At 37.8% G+C, this 26,350-nt stretch overlaps 1 protein-coding gene across 5 annotated transcripts; it reads left to right on the top strand.

The window, feature by feature from the left end:
* tia1 (TIA1 cytotoxic granule associated RNA binding protein) lies at positions 1–26,350 on the top strand. Of its 5 annotated transcripts, none has more exons than XM_033013657.1 (13): positions 1–348; positions 4,943–5,039; positions 6,843–6,938; positions 8,535–8,589; positions 9,762–9,867; positions 17,698–17,773; positions 18,567–18,675; positions 18,992–19,087; positions 19,970–20,054; positions 21,366–21,489; positions 22,220–22,371; positions 23,057–23,176; positions 24,894–26,350. In XM_033013657.1, the coding sequence occupies exons 1-13, from the start codon at positions 314–316 to the stop codon at positions 24,967–24,969; spliced, it is 1,227 nt and encodes a 408-aa protein (XP_032869548.1). In that variant the 5' UTR covers positions 1–313; the 3' UTR covers positions 24,970–26,350. The 5 variants fall into 5 exon arrangements, with proteins under 5 accessions (XP_032869548.1, XP_032869549.1, XP_032869551.1 ...); XM_033013658.1 differs by having other exon boundaries at positions 2–348; positions 9,780–9,867; XM_033013660.1 differs by having other exon boundaries at positions 2–352.

Genomic DNA, 26,350 nt, shown 5'->3' with positions numbered 1-26,350 from the left:
GCCCAACTTGTGTGGGTGTTGAGTGACGTGCCGCGCGCCGCGCTGGTTGGAGAGCCCGCGCAGGCGCACTGTGGCACGCCAGGCCAGGCCGCCATCTTCTCTGCCTGTGTCTGTGTGGAGTTATTATTATTTTCTTCTTCCTCTGGCTTTGTTTGTCCGGCTGCTGCTCCCGCTCCGCCGTCTCCGCCGCTCCACCGCCTCCGCCGCCTCTCCTCTTAATTAAAACCCTCCCCGCCCCCCCTCCCCCAGGCAGGACCGTGTTAGTTTAACCACTAGAAGAGAACCTTGAACCCTCAGCGCTCACACCACCACCATGATGATGGAGGACGACGGGCAGCCGAGAACCCTGTGAGTGAGTACGCGGCTGATGGAAGGAGGGAGAGGCCGAGGCCTTCCACACTTCTCCACCACACAAACAATCAACCGACCCCGCAGCTTTCCAGGCACCTTGGGGATCAGGGGAAGGCTTTAAAAAGCGGGGTTGAGCTCCCTGCTGCCTCGGGGCCTTGTCATTTTCATCCCAAGGCCTCGGACCTCAAGTCAACCGGTTTTATTTGGTGCTCAGGAGAGAGCAGAGCGCTGAAACCGCGCTCCCCCCCCCCCCCTCATAGCCTGTGTCTAATAAATATAATACATCTCAGAGAAAAGTATTCCTCCTCTCCCCCCCAAGTGGAAAGGAGTATTTGCTTTCAGCAAAGTTAGCTCATCCTCGAGTATTGCCCAATGTCACTCCCAACATCGGATTTCCATCTATTTAGTGACTCAACTACTTCCTAAAACGTCTATATTAAGGGTAAAGTGATGGATTTACTTGCTCTCTCTTACCTCCTGAGTGTATATGAACAGACGATGTTTCTTTTTTTTTTCGTTCGAAAGTCTTATTGAGGTTTAATGTCAAACAAGAAGTTGTCTATTGTCCCCCACTGTTTTTGAAGTTCAGGTGGTTAAATAAGTTATTTTTTAAGGTAATGAAAACACCCTAGCATGAAAACAAAAGGCAGCATCTTGAGCTCTATTTCAAGTGTTTCATTTAGTTTGTGCTGCGATTGACTTATAATGTAATGTAAAGTTGCAGCATCTTGAGCTCTATTTCAAGTGTTTCATTTAGTTTGTGCTGAGATTGACTTATAATGTAATGTAAAGTTGCAGCATCAACATTTCCTGTTTTGTCATCAGCTTTTGAAATAAAGCCTCTGACCGATTACACAATTAAGAGTTAAATATAGTAGATTAAAGTGGAATTACATTGTGATTAAATACAGACAAAACTATAGTACAGCTAATTTTGAATTATATTTTAAAGTGAATATTCAATTTTAGTTTTCAAATCATCAGGCATATTAAATTCTAACCGGTAATATCTCAGGAAAAGTGTATAGAAGATACACATGTGTATAGTTATGAATATTAATGCTTCCAAGATGGTGCCCAACCCAGGCAGCTATTTGCGTGCTAGCCACAGAAGCAGATCTACAAACTCATATTACAATCGTTCCACACTCTTAAATCTCAAATTCCTACAGCAACATTTCTTGCTTTAACTATGATCTCTACACTGAAAATGGATCGATTGTAATCATGTATTGCCTTTCTGCTGACTGGTTAGCACGCAACAAAGGGTATTCACTGTACCTCGGTACACGTGACAATAAACTAAACTGAGCATCGTCTATTCAGTTTTGTTTAAGATGATGACTGCTCAGTGAAATGTGTTTACTTATGAATCCACCTATTTGTATGATTCTATTCTCCCAATTGATTGACCACAATTGTTTGAAATCATGTTTGTGAATAAGTACAAATTGCTATATTGCACTGCATTAATACACCGGAAAAAGTCCAAGAAGCTTCATGATAAATGCATCATGATAAATGATCAGTCTGAAGAAGGGTCTCGACCTGAAACTTCGCCTATTCCTTCTCTCCATAGATGCTGCCTCACCCGCTGAATTTCTCCAGCATTTTTGTCTTTGATCTATTCAGATAAAAAAATTGGCAGTTAATTTCAGGGTACACAGCTTTGAGTGGAAAGCGGAGTTGTGATTAAATCTGTGGATGGTCATTGCTGCAGGAACATGCATGCATGTGTGGAAGCATTCGCTAACAACATCTAAGAGATGTGTGGATGAGCACTTGAATTTCCTAGGCATTGAAGGCTACGAGCCAAGTGCTGAAAACAGGATTAATATGGATGGGTGGCTGCTCTCTGATGGGCGGAATGGTGCCTTTCCATGCTGTTATGATATATATGTTTGCAGATTTGTAAGGCTAAAGAATTACAGAGAGGGTGAGACCATAGAGAAATGAAGGAAGGATAAAAATGTTAGAATATTTAATCGGGGGGCAATGTAAATTAGAAAGCTAATTTCTAATAGTTCTTGATGTCAGAAGGGAGACAATGTCAAAAGTGTCCTGAAGGTGATACAAAAAGCTGGAGTAACGCAGTGGGACAGACAGCATCTCCGGAGAAAAGGAATAGGTGATGTTCGGGTCGAGGCACTTCTTCATAGTGTCAGTGTCCTGCCAGGTGTGTAATAATTTGGTCTAATGGTTGCAAAACCACAAATAGAAATAATTTGATAGAGTGAATAATTCTAAGTATTTACTGGTTTTTCAAATGTTCGGACATCAGTATCTCTATTGTTACCTATTTATATGGATTCAGGGACAGAATCTCAAATTATTGTAAAGGAAAATATTATCTGGCGCTACCTGTTTGTGATTGGATATTTAGATTCAGCATTAGAGCACATTCATTTGTTTATTATGATCTTACTGTTGATAATTTGTTTATAATTAAGTATTCAACTTTTTCAGTGCTGTGGAGGAAGCTATTTGAGGAAGTGTTTCTCTTATGGATTGCAGGTTGAACATCAGTTTTCCTTCACAGTTCCAGAGTCTTTCTGAATTATCTGTTTTTCCATGCCAACAGAGGTCATGTGATAATGAAAGGACAATACAACCCTGGCCCACTAATGACACACTTCTCTAAAGCACCAAGGATTGCTAGAAACTTAAAATATATATATAAAATGTAAACTGAATGTGAATGGAATGACCTGCCAACCGATCCCCTGCTCCCATCATCTCTCTGGCTGCTTAGAGCCCCAGCTTCTGACCCCACTCTTAATTCGCAAGGTACATCAGTGAGCCCTTCTCACCTGCTGCTATGTCTTGCTGTCCCCTCCCCCTCTGACATATTCCACCTTGAAAGTGACAGCAGGTGAGAAGGGAGGGTGCCCTATGGTAACCATGCCAGGTTTTAAAGTGAAATGATACAAAGTGTTGGAGTAACTCAGCTGACTGAATTACCTCGCCTGATGTCACCATCCATGTTTTCCTTTTGTCTAGTTATATGACAATTTTGTGTCAGTCGGATTGGTGCTTTTGCAATTTGATAATTGTCTGTTGACGTGTTCAATGTGGAGATTTGGATGCTTAATTGGGAAAGTTTTCTTTCAATGAGTTCCTAGTCACAGCAAAACAATTTATTTGAGGAAAACAAATTTAATTGGTAGAATGAATTTGAGACTTGGTGAACAAATTAGCTTCGGATTTGATAAAAACGAGAACTGTGTTTAATAACAATTCATTGCTATGAAATGATTATTGGTTCACATCAGTCTTTGCAAATTATGCAAGGACCTTTCATGCTACTTAAAAATAGTTACTTGTTTCCCAAAATCGTATAGAGTAAATATAACAGGTGATTATACATTTTTTGCTTTTGCCTGACAAATTGCCAGTCTAAACAGTTAATTGATGTCATGTAATTGTAGCATTCGGTGCCCAAATGTGGTGCTGTTGTTTTGGGGCACTCAATTTTGTTCAAAATTGCTGTTTGCTTAAATGGAAGGTATAGGAATATGTGCCAGGTGAGAATAGAACAAACTATTAAAGCTCCTATGAAAAGCCCTGGAGGATTGCCACTAGTCAGAGAGCCATATCCTGGTATGATTCAGGAGAACAGGATGGAAAGCATGTTATGATTTGCACCGAGGATTTTTGCTCACAACTGTTTCTTATTTCAAAAATATCTTTATCTATACATTGCTCTACTGCATGGATAAGATAGGTTTAGAGGGATAGGGGCCAAATGCAGGCAGTTGGAACCAGTGTAGATGGGGCATGTTGGTGAGCGTGGGCAAGTTGGGTCGAAGGGCCTGTTTGCACAATATATGTCTCTGACACAAGGTTTCAGGCAGATCAAAGTGCATCTTGCATCAAGTGTACAGTGTCTCAATAAGAAACACCTAAGTCATCAGCAGAGGAGAAATGTTTGTAGAAATTAAATGCTGAAGTGGAATGGTTCAGTTGAAAACCCGGTTTTCATATTTTCATTAATTTGGTGTATAATTATTTGAAAACCTGTTTGTTCCTGATGGATTTGCTGCTAATTAATCTTGTTTTCCCAACTTCATGTATTCTTTCAGCATTTGACGTGTTGTTTTCCTATTCCTTCTCCCTCCAATTTATAGGATTCCAATAATCGTTTACACAAAACCCTTTAACCCCATGTAATAAAATGAATCTCATAATCCTGACTAAAATGGTAACAATTGGAACATATTTTAATTCCATTTTTTACATTCCTTGAATCATTGCTACTGATTATTTAATTATGTTTAAACAAAGATCTCTCCAAATAATTGCCATTTCTATTCTGTTTTTAAACCATTTTTTTAATCTCTTAAATCAATAAACTTTTGTTTTAATAAAGTTAGTCAGTAAATATCAGCTGTTACATTTTTGGATGCACATTTTAAGTAGAAGTATTGTAACTCTGCACCATTATTACTTGGATATGTATTGGTGTGGGCTGCTCAATGTTTGAGAACAATAGGGCTTTAAAAATGTAGTAGGAAATATTTGCCGGTTTCTTTAGTAATTATCAGAACACTTACTCTTCTATGTAGTTATATTTTACTTTTGTTATTTATAGATATGTGGGGAATCTCTCCAGGGATGTGACGGAAGCCCTAATTCTTCAACTTTTCAGTCAAATCGGACCATGCAAAAGCTGCAAGATGATTGTTGAGGTGTGTTGGTATTCCATTTTAAAGAATCTTTGATTAGCATTTGTTTGTTGATAGATGCAACATTGACACAAAAGAAGCAATCCAAATATTGTTGAGACTGTACATGAAAAGTGATAATATAAAATTATTTTTTGTGTAGTTCCTTCAGCCCTAACGTGGAGCCTCTGCCCCAGAGAGTTCCTGGCACCTTCAAAGGCACCTTTTGCCAGGGGCTTCAGGACACAAAACAAGAACACCTTGCCTGCCTGCTGTGAGAACAGCTGTGCCAATGGCAGGACGACGGTCGAGTGGTATATTGTATGAAGTTCTGATCACCGTGCTATAGAAAAGATATGATTAAACTGGAGAGGATGCCGATTAAAAAAAATTACAGAATGTTGCATGAAATGGAACACATGAGTTACAAAGACAAATTGTATAGGCTGGGACCAGGCTGTTTTCCCTGGAGGATAGGAGGCTTGAGGGGTGATTTTACCAAGAGGGGCATAGATAAAATTGTGTTTTACTCAGTGACGAGGAGTCTAAAACCAAAGGGCAGAGATTTATGGTGCGAGGGGAAAGATTTAAAGAGGGGCCCCAGGAGCAAATTCTCCACACTGAGAATGGTGGGTATATGGAATGAACTGCCAGAGGAAGAGGTAGAGCCAGGAACAATCACAATGTTTAAAATACTTTTAGTTCAAGTTCAAGTTACATAGTTAGAAAAGAATTAGAGGGATACGGGCCAAATGCAGGCAAACGGGATTAATTTTGATATGCATTCTGGTTGGCATTGGACAAGTTGGGCTGAAGGACCTGTTTCCATGCTGTATAATTCTATGAATCCATCACTAAAGTTCCCAGATTTTCAGCTCTACTTATTGTAGGACAGATTATAACAATCTCATATGAGAGTAGGCTTAAAAACTTTTTATCATTTTACAAACTATTGCACAATTTGTTTCAGATAGATTTAGACTTTTTAAGGAGAGAATTGTCACTTCTATGACTCAAGCTTTGCTGAAGGGATTACTCACTGGTGTCATTTCTTTTTGATTTTGCTTGTGAAAGGTGACATTACCATTTGTTACACTATCTCGCGTACAAGAATTGGGAAAGTTTGTGTCAAAGTTTATTTTCATTCTCCTCTAATTGGTAAATAGGTTGAATCACTGTTTTTACCCCTGTTACATTTATTTATATTTTACTTCTGTGATCATGAAGGATGCTTGTGCAGTTGGTTTCTGGTCCATCTCTGCCTGTCCTGGGCACTGATCTAAACGGGGTCATCCACTGGTTGCCAAAAAATAAATCTTGGCTTCAATGTATCTGTTTAACAAAGTTGAGTACAGTTCCTATCCAAGAGCTCCTGCTATGTGTATCTGGGGAAATACACGTCCTTGGAGTTAGATGACATAACACTGGCTGCCCAAACCTGCAGAAGAAATATGGCTGACACAAGGATTTGCAAATGCTGAAATCTGGAGTAAATCATACAAAGCTGGAGTAATTTAGCAGGTCAGGCAGAATCTCTGGAGGACATGGATGGTCAAACTTTTCAATCCGGTCCATTCTTCACACTCAGCTATTTGAGTGTTCTCAAATGTCCAGTAAGACATTGAATTTAGAAAAAAAAATTGAATATAGTTAACTGCTAGAGTAAGTTGGATTCAAGTTAGCTGATGCTAATTTTATTGTGTCACTTTAAATTAGAGCACTTTTGATATCTGTCGTATTGGTTTTAACAAGTCTGTTCTGGTTTTTCCACCCATTTCTATCAAAAATCGTATTGATAGTATCGATCTGTTTTTCCTATTCCGACAGACTGGCAATGACCCTTATTGCTTTGTGGAATTCTATGAGCATCGGCATGCAGCAGCAGCATTAGCAGCTATGAACGGACGTAAAATTATGGGTAAGGTAAGCTATCATCTAGTCTTAACGGGTGAGTGGTAATTGAAAAGGAATATGAACTGAAGAAGGGTTTCGGCCCGAAACGTCGCCTATTTCCTTCGCTCCATAGATGCTGCTGCACCCGCTGAGTTCCTCCAGCAATTTTGTGGACCTTTTTTAATGCTGTGTTATCATTGGGGAAAATTCAGCCTGAAACTGTTTTTATTACTATTTCAATCAGGTATGGAAAGGGTTCAGAAGAGGTTTGGATTAGAGGGTGTTAACAACAAGGAGAAGATGGACAATCTTGGATTGGTTTCGCTAGTGAGTCAGAAGCTGAGGGGAGACCTGATAGAAGTATATAAAATTATGAGGCACAGATAGGTTAGATGGTCAGAACCTTTTTCCAAGGGGGAAATGTTAAAAACTCGAGGGCATAGCTTTAAGGTGAGAGCGAAAAGTTTAAAGGAGATGTGTGGTGCAAGTTTTATTTTTAAGAGGTTGGTGGAAACCTGGAATGCTCTGCCAGGGTGATGATGGAGGCAGATACAATAGTGTCAAATACTCCATGGTACAAGGTAATGCCATGTTCATTTTGCACTTGCAGAATAAAAAGCAGATAGGAATGATAAAAATAATAATAAAGATGAGGAATACAAAACAGCAAAATGGTGCATTCCAAAGTAGCGCTTAGTAAATATTAAAGTACAACAGTGGAATAAACAAATGTGGTAATGTTAGGAATAAGAGTATATGGCTGTACCTCCAGGGAGGGGGTGTGAAAGCCATGATTGGATCAGGAATCTGATAACTGGGGGATAGAAGATGTTCTTACGTTTGGATATCTGGGGTTTCAAGCTCCTGTATTATCTCCCAGAAAGTAGGAGAGACGAAAGGGAATGACTAGGGCAGCAGGCATCCTTATCCACTCATAGGGAACACAGAGGTCAAATGCAAAAGACCTATGGATTGCATCACCTCTCCAATTACCCTCATTCCACCCTTTAAGCATCTCCTGCCCCACATTGACATCAGCCATCTCAGAACTACAATGGAAACAAGTCATGCTCATCCTGAGGGTCTGCCTAAGAAAACGACCAGTCTGCCGAGGAATCGCTACTGCCCATGTATTCCGTGTGCTGGACTCTCAACACTCACAATCTTTCCATCATCTGTCATGCAATTGTGCTTTTTCAATAATTTTCAAATAAAATTATCTGGAACGGTTGCCACCACAAGTTTCTGTTGACATATTATCAAACTCTTCACAAAAAGTGCTAATTATGTAAAGGAAGGACCACCACTTTATATATGCATTTGCTTGTTTCACTTATTTTATAATTTATTATTCTAACAATACAATTGCTTCAGCTTTTCGGAATATTCCAGGTTAGCTGCTGTTATATCTCCAAAAGAGGCTTTGGAGAAAATCCATTGTAGTTGGATGGTTGGATTTAAGTGAAAACCATTGGAGTTGGAAGTTAAATGTTAGAATTATTCAGCAAATATCCAACTGTAGTAGATATGTAGAATGAATGCAGACTTATATTTTGCTAGCGGATCTATACTTTAATAATTGAAACAGGCTAACCTATTTTCTCATCTCTATGAAATCACTTGCAGGAAGTTAAAGTGAACTGGGCAACAACTCCAAGTAGTCAGAAGAAAGACACAAGTAGTAAGTATTGGATTGATATCTTTCTCCATTTCAAATAGTCTCTCTCGCAAAATACTGCAAAGCAGAGGGAGGTTTGCAGCTTTCCATTTATTTTTAACACACCCTGTTCTTTCAGTTTTTGGTGAAGTATTCATTTGTATAATTAATCAGCTTTCTGTCATTCCCACAATTGCTTAGGCATTTGAAAAGTAAATACCAGAGTTGTAATTAAATCATTTTAAGCAGTTAACATAATTGACATGAAAAGCTGTAAATTCAGTTTGTATTGATCAAGGTAGTGTTAGAGAAGTACTGGAACTTCAATGGTTCCTTCCTGAATTAGTGTTTTGTGGTTTCAAGATAAACCATCAACATTTACTATATTTTCCAAAGTCTGTGTCACGTTAAGAAGCATGATTTTTTAAAAAACATTTATCATACAAATCTAAAATGGATTGGATTTTATTTCTTATTGTTGCCACCTTCCATGTACCATTTCCTGCCTTCCAGGTTCCAGTACCAGTTCCGAGACGGGAATCTCAACAATTCCACTCCATTGCCTGATTTCAAAAAAGCATGGAGACTTAATTTTTTAGAACTAAATGGATGTGTAAAATACTCAAGATCTATTGATCATGAATTATTTTTGTGTATACTTTTAGAATTGGAGCCATAGACCAATAGATACCATGCTTTATCAGCACAATGCACCCTATATAACATTTAAAAGGAAAATTATCTTTGGATTGTTACTAGTCTACAAATAAATTGTTAATTGTATAAACCACCTGCTTGTTACATTTGTGTTCAGCAGCATCCTAAAGATCACTCTTGAGTAAGATCGTTTCAGTAAATGATAACGTGATTCTCAGATTCGGAGCCAATGTTTGGTGAAAGGGACCATTTCGGATGTTCATTTTCAAATCTTCCTTTGAATGCATTGAGTTTGGCCAGTTTAATCTCCAAAATAAAGGAACCACATTCTGCTGTTACCGATTTACTGTCCACAATAAACAAAGCCCATTTTTTTTGTAGCTCAAACTTTCAGTACCTAGTGGTTTGAATATTTTCAAAGCAAACAGATAGAATGTGTAAAATATACTGGTCTGTCAGCCTATATTTCTCATACAGTTGAAATACTGTTAAACCTGCTGTGGAACAGGTTTATCTATTTTCCCTGAATTGAAAATCAGCTTTCATCAACTCAACAGATCATTTCCACGTATTTGTTGGTGACTTGAGTCCAGAAATTACCACAGAAGATATAAAAGCAGCGTTTGCACCATTTGGAAGAATATCGTAAGTATATCCTGGTGGGAAATTTTACACTGTTTGGTTTTAAACAGCTAAATCACATACAGTGCATTCAGTCTTTGATTCAATTTTTTCAGTCTGGGTTATAATACCATGGCATCTACTATTTAGCTCAAGAGCCCCTTAAAGACAACCTGGATGTAATTACGTCATTGTTTCCAGTGGATTGATGATTTTAAAGTACAGAATCTGGGCTTAATCAGAAAAAATATTTATCTAAGCTTTCTTTTGAGTCGGCTTCATGAAACACTTTGCATCATATTTGCATCAAATACTTGCAATTTCAATGTGTTTAACGCAGCAGCAAAATGTAGTTGTGTGCAGGTAATTGGTTTCTTCATTTTATAATACATCTTTATGCACTATTTCAAATTTAATCATGTGCACACTATGTCGATTAGCTGTTCTGCAGTGAAAATATTTATTTAAAAAACTGGGACTTAAAGCAACAGGCTTAAGTTTAACTAAAAATTATAGAGATCTACCTTATCCCTTTGTTACATGTTATTACTATCAGAGTTGCTAATGTGAAAATTCAGTGTATATAGGCTATCATCAGATGGCTTTGCAATAATGTGGAATATAAGCATCCACCTGCAAGTGTAACCAAGCTTTCTGTTGGAACGCGGGGATATTGCAGGCTTTGCCACCTACATGAAGGAGGTTTCCATACTGTAAATAGTTCTGTAAAGCAGTATCTGTAAACTTCCTGCTATTTAAATGCATCAGAGTTAATTTTCTCTCGCTTTCAGTTTGGTGGAGTGATTTATAATATTTATTTTGTGACTGTTTATGTGAATTAGTTCGGAGAATTTGGGTAAACCAAGTTGGTTTAAATAAATGAAGTAAGTTAAGATGTCTGACTTGAAGAAACAGTGGCTTAAATGATTGCTCTTTGCATCAGGTATCGCCAGCTGTTCATTACTGAATCTGAGTTGCATAGTTTGTTCCAAAGTAAACAGAGGGACACAGAAACTTTAACACTTTCAAAGGTTTGTGGTCCCTTTTTACCATAATGGTAATTTTACATATACTGAAAGATTTAAAATCTTTACTTTTTGATGTTTTGTGCAGAGTTTTGTACTGATGGTTACCTGTTGAATAGTAGCTTGATTCTTTCTTAAATTAAAGTTGCTAAAAAAATATTCTGACATTTGGAGTAATCGGTTTCAATTTCTTAAAATTTTATTTTCCTTTTTATTGGGGAGTTTCAAGTTGCTTGATAAGATTTCAACATTTTAAACTTTGACTAACTTCAAAGGCCAGTACTGCAAGGATACCGTATCCCAGCACCCTGTGATGAGTTGTTGATTTTGGTTAAGTTATCCTGTTCCTCAGGGAAGTAAAAACTTTTCGGGCCATTATTTATTTTGCAAAAGCATGCAGGGATCACTTTAGGTAACAAGCAAAATACCAGGAGAAGCAATTGTCAGCTGTTTTACTGGGTTACATTTGTCACAGGAAAGGAGAACAATACTTTAAGATGTGCAGAGAAGGGGAAATTTAATTTCCAGGACCATTTATTCTTAAACTGTAATATTTGTAATTTTGTCTATTTCAGGACAAAAGGGAACGTTCAAATTGGATATTTATGTTTGGTAAAAATTAAAAAATTTCTGTGCTTTTAGATTCTTTGATCAGTGCGTACTGTACATAACTTTGGAATTTGGCAATCAATGCAATTCACTGGATTTTACACTGTCACCACATGACTTGGTTCAAAGTTGGACATTTGGTTATGTTAAAATAATCAAATGGCCAGGGCTTCTGGTACGTGGATTTACTTCTTGAAGAGATCGTAAATTTCTATTTATGAAAGTACTAGATAGTTAAATGTGTAGAATATTTTGGAATGTTAAATTGAAAGTCCAAGATCTGTGTTTGATGTAATTCCCCATTTCTGGAGTTGCATTATGAATCGAGCAGGCGATGAAAGTCCCATTCTGGTATTGTCAATCACATTTTAAATGGTGATCCAATGTTCTGATCCATTTAACACAACTTTCATAGTTCCCTGTCCTTTCAGTTGTTTAGAAAATAATCTGTGGCATTTTATTTTTTAAAGGAACTTGGAGAGTCTCTTGGTTTTCTGGATAATATTTATTATTGAAACATCACTTAAATAGATGATCTGGTCATTTATTTCTGTGTTGTTTTGAGCGACATTACAATAAGCAAATTGACTGATGTGGTTTTATTAACATTGCAATAAAGATCAAAAAGTATACCCATTCCTTCTCCCCAGAGATGCTGCCTGTCCCACTAAGTTACTTCAGCATTTTGTGTCTTACCTTCAAAAAGTATTCTATTAGCTATAAAATATGTTGGAAAATCTTGGAATTTCTGAAAGATGTCAGTTCTACCTACAATCAGACCCTCTTCAGTATGTTTCTTTTCTATTGAGGAGCCAACTAAATTTACCAATCAAGGTGGCTTTTTTAAATTATAATTGATTAAGCAATAAAATACAAAGAGCCTTTGTCTGAGTATTCTGCAAAATCATAGGTACCTGCTGGGAACAGTGTGGCTTGGTAACACAGCTGCCTTTGATAGTTAAGTCAACGAAGCGATTTCATAAGTTAGAAAATACATTTCAAATGATTACTGGTTTAAAAAACCTCTGTACCATAAAAAGACTGTTTTTATCTTGGGAAAACACCACCCACCATAGTAAATTTTGTTTATATGGAAAGTCTTAATTTTGAACAGAAATATTGACATTTAATTCTTTCACGGGTTTGTTCTATTTATTTGTTTCCCTTTAAGTAACATTTTTCTTGTTTAATGTAATTCTGTACCTGTTACTTTGCTATATTCTTCTAAGCCTTTTGTTTTCAAGTTTTCTGTTCAGGTAAGTACAAATAGTTCACTTCCATTTATACTCAGAACATGCGTCACAGCTCAATTTCTGTGTTTCTTGGCAATTTTTCCTAAGCTATTTAACTGCCTTGGTAATAGCTTGTGACAGGTTAGAATATCATTTTTTTTAATGAGAAACATTGATACCCCAATGTTCAATTTCATGTGCTTGTCTTTATATGAATGAACGCTTTAGCAATGAAAATATAATAAATTGACCTAGACTTGGTGCCGTGAGAAAATTGTCACATTCGAGGCAGTATAATTCAAATGACAAAGGTTTTGTTTAGGTAGTACTTGCTTTCCATCCATGGGGATTGATATTTTCTGATCTAATGCCACCATATATAAGTCTCAGTAATGATGGAAGTAAGATTGGCGTTATCTGCTTCACTTCTCCTCAGAAACCTGTGGTCTAAATGTGACGGCTAATCCGCAGATAGATAAATGTTAGTAGTGCAGGCTGATCCTGGTACTGGGACAAAAATAAGGTCAGTTAATGTAGGGTATTTCATATCTTTCTGTGCCTTGCTCATTCAGGTACCTGAGCTAATGCCTCACCCTGGATCCCATGTGTTTAGTTTAGAGATACAGCATTGAAACAAGCACTCATCCCACTGAGTCTGCGCCGACCAGCGATCTCCTATACACGACTTCTATCCTACACACACTAGGGATAATTTACATTGGCCAATTAAACTACAAACCTGCACATCTTTTGGATGTGGGAGGAAACCAGAGTACCTGGAGAAAACCCATGCAGTCACAGGGAGAACAAACTGTATACAAATTGAACAAACTACAAACTCCGTACAGACTGCACCCGTAGGATCGAACCCAGGTTTCTGGCGCTGCAAGACATCAACTCTACCGCCATGCCACTGTGCTTATAATGCTGTTCCAGTCACCAGGATAGTCTAAAATGTATCCATATTTACGCCTTCACTACCTCCAATGCCAACTGCGTGACATTGATATGCTCCAAGATATCGCTGTTCTCTCCCTGAACCCAGCAGCAGCTTCCTTGTCCATCTGCACAGTAAATCCGCACGAATATTCATTTAAGATTTCACCCAATTCCTGCACAGATTCCCGCGCTGATTCTTAAGGAAACCTGGTCTCCGCCTAGTTACCCTTCTAGCAAAGGGAAATTGCCTGGGTTCTAGCTGAATGTCGAGGATGTGAAGTGGATGTTTCCTCCTTATTGCTTGCTTTGTTGTCTCGCAGACTGCGCCAACCTGAAGCTAATGGAGGTGGCCAGTAATGGCTTGCTGACAGGTATAGGTTACAAGGTCAGTTTTTGTCACATATACCAATTAAAGTACAGTGAAATTTGAGTTACCACATTTGGTGCCACTTAGTGAGGTTACTGAAGCCTGTGGGTGGCCTCCTCAGGACATCCGTCATCACTGTTGTACATCTGAAGAACAAAACAGAATTGTTTACAGAGAACGCAAAGAAAGGTATTCCAAATATGGCACACACTCGATGGTCGATAGGATAAACATAAAAAATATCTACTTTTCGGTGGGAGGAAAAGATGGCAGAGTGAATGTTATAGTCATCATGTTTTTCTTCCGGAAGAGAATAGCACAGGTGAGGATCCTTGAAGAGCCTTTTCCATCTGCACAATGAAGCGATTGTGTCAGAATGGATATCCAGTGCCCAGTGCCCCTCTGGTACATGCCAAGTGTGTGAGCAAAAGCTTGGGCATGGATTCACGTCCTTTGCTATATTAATTCTCCAAACACACCTTACAACTCTTTCCTTGGATATGGGGAATGGTATTTGATAAACGAGCTGTTAATCTTCACCTTTTGCAAGTCACAGCTTTCTAGCAGAACCTTCATACCGTTGTCAGCATAAGCCAGAGTGTTATGGTTTGGAAAGGCAGGCTCTTATTTATGTACATTCCTTAACTTAAAAGTGTAATGTTTACATTTTTTGTACTGTTTTGTGTCTGGGTTTATTACAAATTCATCATACAGGAGTTTCAAGCTTAACAAGAAAATCCTGTTTGATTTTTTTTAATACATAACTGGGGTCAAATATCGTGATATGCTACCCCACTTCATGTAATTGGAAGCGTATTTATCTCTATGAAAGCATTCACCCACCATTGAAACCACTTCTATTTAATTATTTGGTTTAGGTTTTGTGATTGTAAAATATTGCAGTTGTAGTTGGGTCATTGGCATTTTGTTGAGTTGCAGTGATCCAGACATTTAAGAGATGTTTGGTACTTAAATCTCCATGGGGTATGTCACCTTTTGATTGTGTATCATTGGAACTGCACAATGTGGAGACCATCGTCACTGCAGAACTTTGTAATCTTCTGTGTACTCCAGTAATATAATATCTTAAATGTTCTAAGTAGTGAAGCAAAGCATGTTGTGCAAGGCACAAAATATATTGGCATTTTTTCCAGATTTGTTTTGAGGGGGGATCATTTAGCTTTCTCACATAACTTACCTTAACTTCAAATATTAAACTAACTCTTCTTTCCTTTGGAAGACTGCAGAAGCATTTCTGCATTGAAGTAAAAAAATAATCTATGTATGTTTGTATTGAATGTTTTGAAGGTGTTCTCGCGAAGGGTGTGTAATTTGATGGTTGAAATAACCTTCCAATACTCAAAGGGCTCTAGGAATTTTAATGCATTCCTCTCGTTGTCCTTCACTTCACTGTGTTTGCAGAATGCTGCCCGTCTGTTCCATGTAGAAGGTACAGGTTATTGATTATTTTTAATACTATATTAACATCTAGTGCAGCATTACAGTCTTGGCTTCAATCTGAGTTTTATAATGTCAAACATTCATCCATTTGAGCTTGAAGGTGTTATTTGTTGGCCTACATGGATGTGGTCAGGTAGTAGCAAAAAGTACTGTTGCTAAAGTTGTCGTTGGTTATTTTTAGCTTCTTGGAGGCATTCTGGCATCAGCTCGTGATGTTGATAGATAAAAGCTATCAAGCAGGTTACATTGTTAAGATGGGTTATTGACAAAAACTACACTCCTGCACCACCGATAACAACAAAACAAAGGGGCTATGGTATAAAATAATGGTGATTTGTAAAGCCAGCAAATTAACACATACTTCAGTAGCTGTTGCAAATTAGTTTTATGGGTGTAAACTGGATTTGGAACCTCCATATAGGGATTCTGTCATCAATAAACAGTGGTAAGTTTCTAAACTGAACTGAGAAAGATGGTTGGTGGTGATATGCTGAAGTGAGAAGGTTTGAATGGGTAAAAACCCTGTGCCACTGGAAAATGCCTTGAATGAGATTGGTTGAGCAACGTTGTGCATCTGGGAGGGGACCAACCATGCATCTCTTTAGCATGGGGGCTGTGTGGCATTGGAACCTGGAATTAATTTTAATATGAAATTTCATATTGTTTTCCCAAGTTAAATCATATTTAAAAAAACCAGATTACTTGTTCATTACATCACAGCTTCATTTTACTTAAATAAAATATGGGTGCTAATAATATTATTGGGGTTTCTTTGGATGTAGGATAAAATCCAGTCTATGTGGGTCAACAAAATCAAGCCAGATATTAGATTTAAAGTGATGGAGCAGTACTCGTACAAGATTAAACAACACCTCCTCACAGACAGTTTGTGTCCTCTACTCTTGATCCACACAGAGTTGATATTTTCACGTGCGGTTGCATGGTAATCTCATGTTAAACATGGACTCCAAATGCATTTTATACAGAAGCATGTCATAGATGTTCCCAAAGCATTCACAACTGAAGGTAAAAAAAGCAATTTATTCATACTAGCTATTCATAATAGATTTTTTTGAAAAGCATATTTATAAAATTATGAGTTAACAAATCACCTGAGAAACATTTAACCTGGACATTCACATAATTACCAATAATTGGGGCAAAAGAAGATACACCATAGATGGGTTCTGAATCAATTTCAAAATAATAGGGCTGTGGTTATTTTACAGAATATCTGAAGAATGGACAGGATTTCCATGGCTAACACAAGGGACTGTCACAGTGGATAATCGTTCACTCAGTTGTAGTTTTCTTATTTCCTTTTGTCTTTGTAAACAGATAATTAACTTTGTTTTTTTTCAATTTTACTTAAAATAGTTCACGATCGACTCTTTAGTGATCTGATCCTGTCTGTATAATGCACTTTTCATATATTCTAGTCTGCGTAGTTCTGTTAACAATTTTGGAAATACAGTATCTTATTAGCTTTCTCTGAATATTGCAACCGTTTCTGAAAATCTCAATTTCTCAAAATTTACAGCTGCCCACAGTCCAAAAAGGGGGTAACGAATTCACCCTACCGAGAAACTAAAAGAATTGTTAACAGGCGATGTATGCCTTTTAATTCCTATTTTTTATTTTTCTAGTTTTTTTTCTATTTCATATACTGTATTTTTAAGAATAGGTAGAATACTTGTTGGCAACAAGTACTATGTATTGTGCATGGTTAAGGAAAGCCATTCAATGAATTGTTCAATCTAAACTTTTTTTCTTTGATTTGGCCTGGTGACTTATTCAACTAGGAATGGCTACTTTGACCATGCCTAGCAGGCAGTTAGCTTTTTTTTATTTTTTACAATGAATGAACTTACAAACTATTTGAATAGCTTTTAAAACGAAAAAAACGCCTGTAAGTATGTTAGCCAGCGCAGTCACAGTTTGCATGTTTACCACGTTATAGTTGTTGTAACTGAATTAGCAGATCAAGATGTAGTAAACTAGCAGTTGAAGATGTAGTACATTTTATAATGGAGAGGAAGAAAAGTGCTTTGTAGAATATGGTGTCTTGCATTAAGTGGTTCCTTTTGCAAAGGTGAGATGTGATGTCTTGACAATAAGCATTGTGTGTGTGTGTGTGGTTCCTGTCTTTTATTCTCTACAGTAAACTTATTCCAGCAAGAAATGTATTTATTTATTATGCCTTATTTATTTATATTTTCAGTGATGCTAGAGTGGTTAAAGATTTGGCGACAGGAAAATCCAAAGGGTATGGTTTTGTATCCTTCTATAATAAGTGGGTAAGAGAACATTTATATTTGGTACAATTTGCTGTTATGAATCTAGTTCATTTGTCAGCTGATTAATGTTTTCAAAAATTCCATGACTAAGAAGAAAACTTGGATAGCTCATAACTTGTAAAGACTCATGCAAACTATGATTGTTACTACTTGCAGGCTCTGATAATGCTTATCGGATGATAGTATTCAATCTTCTTGAACTGCATTTTAAAATAACTTTGCATGTTTGGCCTCCTTTGGCAGACCTTTTATTATTTTTGGACAACACTGATGGTTCTGCCATATCTATTGCAGTTTTCACCTCTCAAAGTCGCCTTAACTGTTTTATATTTTTGTTATATCCCTTCCAATGTGCGCTAATTGTGTAATCAAAGTAATGAAAGAATAATTTCCTAAACAAAGAAAGGACTGATGATTTTTCATTAGTACACGTGTCGGAGGTTTTGGGGAGAAGGCAAGAGAATGGGGTTCGGAGGGAGAGACAGATCAGCCATGATTGAATGGCGGAGTAGACTTGATGAGCCGAGAGGCCTAATTCTACTATCACTAATGTCCTAGTGATCTCCATTGGAAGAGACATGTATTGGGCAAATGGGTCTGTTTTGGATGAGCATTGCTACATGCTGCAAGGACACGCTGAAGGAACTGGAGTGGCAGACCCTTGTCAGATTTACTGGAAGTGTTTGCTGATACCCAATGCTAAAAACCCATCACCTTTCTCCAACTTTGTTGCCAAATGCTGTAATTTGATTGTTTCATCTATTTCTGACGGCTTGTTTCCATTTTATGTTAGGATGCTGAGAATGCCATTCAACAGATGGGTGGGCAGTGGCTTGGAGGAAGGCAGATCCGAACAAATTGGGCAACTCGCAAGCCTCCGGCACCAAAGACTACATCAGAACGTATGTGAAACGAGCAGTATAGTGCGATTTAGAATTTCATGTGTTTTAACAGCATAAATATACTTTGTAATTAAATGTGTTCATAAATATCAAATAATATGATGGGTCTGATGAGCAGCTTCACTCAGTATCTTGAAAGCTGTGGAGTCTTGTTAAAAAACAGTTCTTGAATTGTATAATGTCATGACAAACCATGTGAAATTAAAATTGTCATTCTGAAGGCTTGTTTTGTGATTATTGGAGAAATAGATTAAAAAATATCTCGGTGGCTGTGATTATGGCATTTATTTTAACATGCAAGTTTCCCATTTTACAGCAAATACCAAACAGCTGTCCTATGAAGAAGTTGTCAATCAATCCAGTCCTAGCAACTGCACAGTTTATTGTGGTGGCATAGCCGTTGGACTGACAGGTAATACCTAATATCTGTAATACATGCATGCAAACAAAAGGCAGGAATCTACAAGGCAGGGACGGAGTATTGAGCGATAGGGGAAGGACACAAGTAGTGCAAGCTTGAAGGCATTGTGTCTGAAAAAAAAGCAAATTAGTCACAGTGAGTTACATGAATTGACTGCACAATCAGATATAAATGGATGTGGAATAGTTATGATTACAGGGACATGCTGCAGAGTATGGGGGTGTGGGGATAGAGAATGTAGAGGATCCAGACAAGGGAAGAGTGTGAGATAAGCAGAAGGTGGAGATGGAAGAGGGGAAAGGAACTAGATGATGGGGCATTGGAAAGAAAGGTACGGGGGCAGGTTTATTTTGAAAGTTAAGAATTCAATATTCATACCATTGGATTGTAAGCTGCCGAAACAGAATACGAGATGCTGTTCGATGAAATACGAGTTTGCGTGTGTCCTCACCCTGGCAGTGGAAGAGGCCCAGGACAGAGAGGTCGGTATGGGAATTAGCAGTGGCCCCCTTTAAAAACATTCAGTAGTTACTCAGTCTGTCAACTGTTTCCTCTTTTATGACAACTGTAGACAGTAGTTTGAATGTAAAAATTGAATTTGCAATCTGCTCATATAATAAATATCCAATCTTCCTTGAATAAATGTCCATATTCAACATTGATTTCCAAATGGACCACTGTGACTATTCTGTTTTAACAAATTGCATAAATAGCAATGTATGTATATAAACTACTTTCTATAAACCTACAAAAGCAGCATAATTTAAGGTAGCCTGTATTCTGGTTGGCGTGGTGAGCATTACAAATCCAGTAAATCCTTAATCTGTTGAAGATATTTCTCAAACCTTGCTTCAAAATATTTTTCTATTTCAGAGCAACTCATGCGCCAGACATTTTCGCCCTTTGGACAAATCATGGAAATCAGAGTGTTTCCTGAGAAAGGATATTCATTTGTACGGTATGTTCAGGCCTTGAATATTCACAATTAAAAACAAACTGCTCAAAATATTCATCAGATCGCGCAACATATTTGGAGACAAACAGTTAGCACTGCCGATGACCCTTTATCAGAACTCGAAGAGTGAGAAAATTGGATTGTGGAAACAAAAGAACTATATGTGATGGTTTACAAAAAAAAGACACTCAGTGCTGGAGTAACTCAGAGGGTCAGGCAACATTTGTGGACAACATGGATAGGTGACATTTTGGGTTGAGACCCTTAAGAAATTTGGATTGTTTAATTTACAGTCTAAAGCCTAGTCCATAAAATGTAATAAACCAACATATAAATTAAATATCAATATGCCAACTAATGCTTCAGCAAGGATGGTTAATGTGCATAATTATCCAATTTAATATTTGGCTCGTAACTGGAATTATTTTCAAATGAGAATTTTTCATTGCCATGGTGTTCTGCTTAAATATGGAATGGAATACTTTATTGTCACATGTGACAAGGCACAGTGAAATTCCTCGCCTGTATATGCAAGGTATGCATATGGCGCTGATAACGTTACAAAGCACTTCCTATGGAGGCTGGCACCTCCTTTGTTCTACACCCCCACACCAGGTCCTCCATTGTCCAATATACTATTGACATAAGTGCAGTAACGATCCAAAACCCCTGTAGCAAATGTAGTTTAAACAATACAGACCCCACATTTGCAAGACACGTACTTATCTCATTAGTGATTAATTGAAACATTTAATACATTAAAATGATACAAATTATAATTGATAAATGTGACTCCGCTGGAAATCCATTGTAAAGTTTTAAATCAAGATTTTCATACTGCTTGAGGACTTTCAAATTGATTGTGGTTTTAGCAAGTGATTGTCTCCATTTTATGTCCAGCATTGGCAGACTTGTTAATTTAACAATTCATGCATGTGGACTGTGTGGATTTACATTTTAATATTAAGTAGGAAGGTAGACACAAAATGCCGGAGTAATTCAGTGGGACAGGCAGCATCTCTGGAGAGAAGGAATTATGCTGCTTGTTCCGCTGAGTTACTCCAGCATTTTGTGTCTACCTTCGATTTAAACCAGCATCTGCAGTTCTTTCCTACTTAAAATTATGTGGACTGCCTTTCAGCATTGATTTGTTACACAGAGAAAATAAGTGACAGATTTATAATCTGTTCCAAAGACTGATTCCCATCAGCATTCAGCTGGCTCCATTTGTCCTCTGTGTAAAACATGAATTGTAATAGCTGTAATGCTTGGAAGATTGAAAGTCGGTATATAAAGTGTTTCTATTTTTCTTAGTTTTTCATCGCATGAAAGTGCTGCACATGCGATCGTCTCAGTCAATGGAACTACCATAGAAGGGCACATTGTCAAATGTTACTGGGGCAAAGAAACACCCGATGGCATGGGACAGTTCCAACAAGTGAGTTCACATCATTCTTTTTCTCTCTGATTATTCTTTAAAGTTGACATAGTGTCTGACATTGAATATTTTTCTGAAAACAATCTCTAATCATATTAGTTTGGATATTTCTAATTTGAATGACAGCAGTAAAACCAGGTTAAAACTGCATTATAATCTTGCCCAGTAATGCTGATTTTGATTAGTGGAAGATTGCTGGATAAAACATCGTTAAGACGTGTATGGATCAATGAGAAGGGTGATTGTGGCAGAGGCAAACAGTTAATTGTTCAAATTCTTCAGCCTTGAATTGCTTGAAACAGACTTGGCTTTCATCTGAGTGGGGTGAAAATGTCAAAAACAGCGATGGAAATAGATCATAGTTAGAAAAAGTAAGGGTAGGGAGACACGGGAATTAGGTACATAATTACTGTAATAAAGTTTATCCAGATGAGCATTATTTTTGTATCCATGACGTACAGCATCTTGTGCTATCCAAAGTCTGGTTCAGTGACATATGATGGGCACAGTCAAAACCGACTTGAGCAGTGCTCACTAAAATGATGTATAATATTGGGGGGTTTAAAAATTGAAACATTGTTAATGTGTACTGGCCAAGGTAAACCTGGCAATATGGCGTAATCTATTGCACGTTCCAGAAAATGTATTCTAAACACATAATGTAGTTATTGGTGTGGTATTTTTGCTGTGTTTCTTAACCCCTTCCTTTCATTTATTTCTTTTGTATTAGCAAAATCAAATGAGCTATCCTCAACCTTGGAGCCAGTTTGGCCAGTGGTATGGAAACACTCAACAGTTTGGGCAGTATATGCCTAATGGCTGGCAAATGCCACCTTATGGAGTTTATGGGCAAACCTGGAATCAACAAGGATTCAGAATGGAGTAAGAGAACATTTAAAAAAATTTCTTCTGTGTTGAAATATTATTATGTGTCAGATAAACACAAAATGCTGGAGTAACTCAGCGGGACAGGCAGCATCTCTGAAGAGAAGGAATGGGTGACGACTGGAGAGAAGGAATGGGTGATGTTTCGGGCGAGACCCTTCTTCAGACTGTTATGTGCTAGATCAAGTTGTATTGAAGGGTTTGTGGGAATCTGTTTACCTGTTGAGAAAAAACAATGTTAACTTGGTGAAAGAATGTCAGTTTACTGCATGACAGAATGGTATCTTTCTGAGCCCATGAATTTTAATGGAGTCTACTTTTCTGCTTGCCAAAGGTGGCCTTTGGAACACTGGCAACTTGTGCATTGTGTGGGGGGAAATCTGAAGAATAAACTGATCAGAATATTTTTGTCTCAAAACTATGAACAGAATGAGCCATTTGCCATTCTGTTTGAGGTTTATTTTGTGGATAACATCTGCATTGGGGACTAAGCAGTTCACTAATTAAAATGACTTGGACGAGAAAAGATTGTAATGTATCCAAGTTTATCCAAGCTATGTAATTATCTTAGCACTGAGTTTTGGAATAGGTGGTGGTCCTGTTTTGGTTTAATTTAATGTGTAACACTGGTTATTTAGTGATACCTCTCTCCAGTGCTTTGTCTCCACCTTTTGTCTTGCAGTCAGACACCACCCACTGCTACGTGGATGGGTGCTAACTACGGAGTCCAGCCTCCACAAGGTCAAAGTCCCAGTGTGATAACCAACCAAGCAGGATTTGGCATGGCAGGCTACCAAACCCAGTGAGCAGAAAGGACTCTCTCTTCCTACCTATAGCCAGTGGTTTCCTGCCACAGCGGACACGTCAAGCCTTTGTTTACTTAAATAATTTTTTTTCAAAGCCAGATCAATGAAAGATGTCAACTGCATTGTATTTATTTTAAAAGGAAAGTAATTCATTTTTAGAAATCATGGAAATCTGTCTCATTCAAGCTTCTGTCTAAAGATGCTGGATGCCTGCCAATTTTTGTGTCCAGTGTTTAAAAAAAAAAAAAAAAATTACAATCTATTTCCTATAGCCATCGGAGTGAATACATAAAAGCAGGGATTTCTACATAATGCTGCCACTTTTATAAAATGAGGCAGACAAATTGCACAATATTAGATGCTGTGTTTCTATACAGACACTGGGCAGTTTAGTTTTGCATTCCACAAATTTGATTTCAAACTGTAAAATTAAATAATCCTGTTTTCCACAATTCTATTGGACAAGGCCATACTTTGTAAATGTAGGAGGTGTTCAAAGATATTATGATCCATCAGAACATGAAAAACTAGAGTCCCTTGAGCTCTCAGCATGTACACAGCATAGTTTAAAGCAATGAAATACTATAGTGAGATGTTTATTTCTGTGTTATTTTGAAGTAGTGTTTTAATCATTTAATTAAAGAAACCAAGTCTAAAACATAGTGGTGTGATAGCAAAAGCACTTCTGGGTATTGACCTGGATATGGGCTGCTCTAATATATCTGAAGCATCCATCTTCTGGGAACATCATTCCCTGATCTCAACAGTGCAGATAACCACAGTGTTACACTTGACACTGCACGGCATTTTGCTCAGACGTTGGTTAAAACTGAAATTTCCAGATGTGAAGGCGAGCCTATCGGCTCACTCCCAAAATCTGAATATTTAAATAATACACGTTCATATTTTTTTTAATATTGCAGCCATTGGTAAAATAAAACTAGCACCATTTCTGCCAAGTTGTGTTTGATTGAAGGTGGCGGGTGCACAGGGAACCAGGACGAGGAAAATCCTGGTGCACTCAGAAATGTGGTTGTTACCCGTTCACCCCCCCCCCCCATGTAAGATTAAAATATTCACAACCTCCACCGTTAACACATGGCAATTCTACTTTTGTTTTCTCTTGGTGTGTTTTTACTGATTTCAAGAGGCTGACGGCAGGAATCATTTCACTGTCGTGCGTGACGACTGGCATGTTGCAAACACTTCAGGCAGTTGTCGCTGCAGTGTCTTGAGGCTACATTTTATTACTGGAGTTCGTTCTGCATCGTCCCCTAAAAGCCATTGCATATTGGGAGAGAAGGGGAAGGGGGTGGGGGTGGGGGGGGAATGTTGTTGTGGGAGGTAAAATTTAAATATTGTCAGTGATATGCCAGTATGGCAATTGCACCACTGGCTTCTTCACCTGGTAGTTGTGGGTTCTGTTCCATGGGCAGGGATGCCCACACCATGCAACAAGCCCATCTGCCACAGTTGATATGTTTTGTCGGTTCTTGGCTAAGTCACTATTTGAAGCATCTCAGAAAAAAATAAGTAATTTTTAAAAAGATAAAATCTCTTGACGTGTCTCTTCGGAGGGTGTTCAGAATGTAGTATATTCTAGTGTAAATGATCAACTATGCTCGCAATATTGATTACATATGCATAAGAGGTACTGTAAATGTATTTTATTGCATATCAGTTGTACATTGGTTTTTAAATGCTCTTTCCTAGGTTTCCGGGGGAAAATGTGTGTTTTCCACCAATTGTCTCCCAGGCAGCACAATGTCCTGGAAGGCCTTCCAGTTGAAATTTTCTGCATTCACCAAACTGAGAGACTGCCAACCTCACAAGCTTTCTTCAATATCGTCTTAATGTGATTGTCACGTTTGCCTGGGCTTCTGGATCAAATAAGGCTGTGCCAATTCTACTGATGTGAACATTCTAATTGATGAAACTAGAGACAACTGACTTGTCAATAAATCAATTGGTACATGGCTGGTTGGTGCAGTTTACATACAGGATCTGGTAATTCTGATCCTCGTCGGTAGAATACAAATGGTTGCCACATTAAATCGAATGTGAAAATGTTTCCTCTTTAAAATATGTTCACATAACAACTTGCCTGTGTATTGGTTGGACAGAAATAGTAACTGGGCTGTCAGTGACATGCCCCAAGATGATATGTTTGCAAATTTTTGCCAGAATAATTGTATGTACCTTTAAATGTGTTAATGATTTTTTTAATCTGTTGGAATTGCAAGTTTTTTTTCTAATATAGCATTTAGTTATCAAAATGCAAAGCTTATTGGCACAGCCCCAGGAGTTCAAGTAAATTGTTGTTGGAGTGGTGTGATACACTGCAGATTAACCATACAGAACTGCTGGATCATTTTATTTTTAAAATCCTAATTTAGAAAGCGCTGGAAACTGTATTCGTTTTTGTTAACATACAAGGGCTGGCACTTGAAAAATACAAAGTCAAATTCTGTTAATCCTATGCTTTCATTTGGTTAAATTTTTGATGTGGAACTTTTAACTACTTCTGTCTTTACCTGTATTAAAGTTAATTGAATGTTGAAGCAGTTGAAACAAATCGAACAGAGATCTTTCCAATGTGTTAGAAATTTTTCAATTTAATGTGCTCATTCAGGTCCTTCCTCAGCCCACATGCCCCCCCCCCCCCTTTTTTTTCTCTCCACTTGCAATGGTCCCATCTGCCAAGGAGTGCAGGAAGTGGTACTGATCATGGGATGGGACTTTTTTTTTGTTTGCACCTTTTGCAGATTTAATGCTGTATTCTGGGAGGGGGTGGGGCGGTGAGAATTGTAGAATATTTGTGTCCAGCAGCTTCCCTGGTTATCATTGGAATGGGTGACAGACTAACGTGTAGCTACAGACACGGTGGAATGAGCAGCAGATGGGTAAGCGGGTTTTCAGATCGAAATTGAGAATAAATGCAGGCTAAACAGGCCACAAAGGGATTCTGTTTAAACTACATCAGCATTAAAATAAAAACTTCACCTCAGGGGATATCTATTCCAGGCAAAAATCACATGAACTAGGTTTGTGAAGGACCAATTGACTTGCATTTGGGTTTGTTAACTGCACGGCCTTGTTGGTATTAAAAATGTAGCAGTTATTAATGGTCAATAAATAAAACGGCCATTGGGCCATCGTATTGAACTGTA

Source organism: Amblyraja radiata, chromosome 39, assembly GCF_010909765.2.
Source record: "Amblyraja radiata isolate CabotCenter1 chromosome 39, sAmbRad1.1.pri, whole genome shotgun sequence".
NCBI lineage: Eukaryota > Metazoa > Chordata > Chondrichthyes > Rajiformes > Rajidae > Amblyraja > Amblyraja radiata.
This window is presented reverse-complemented; position numbering and strand designations above follow the sequence as displayed.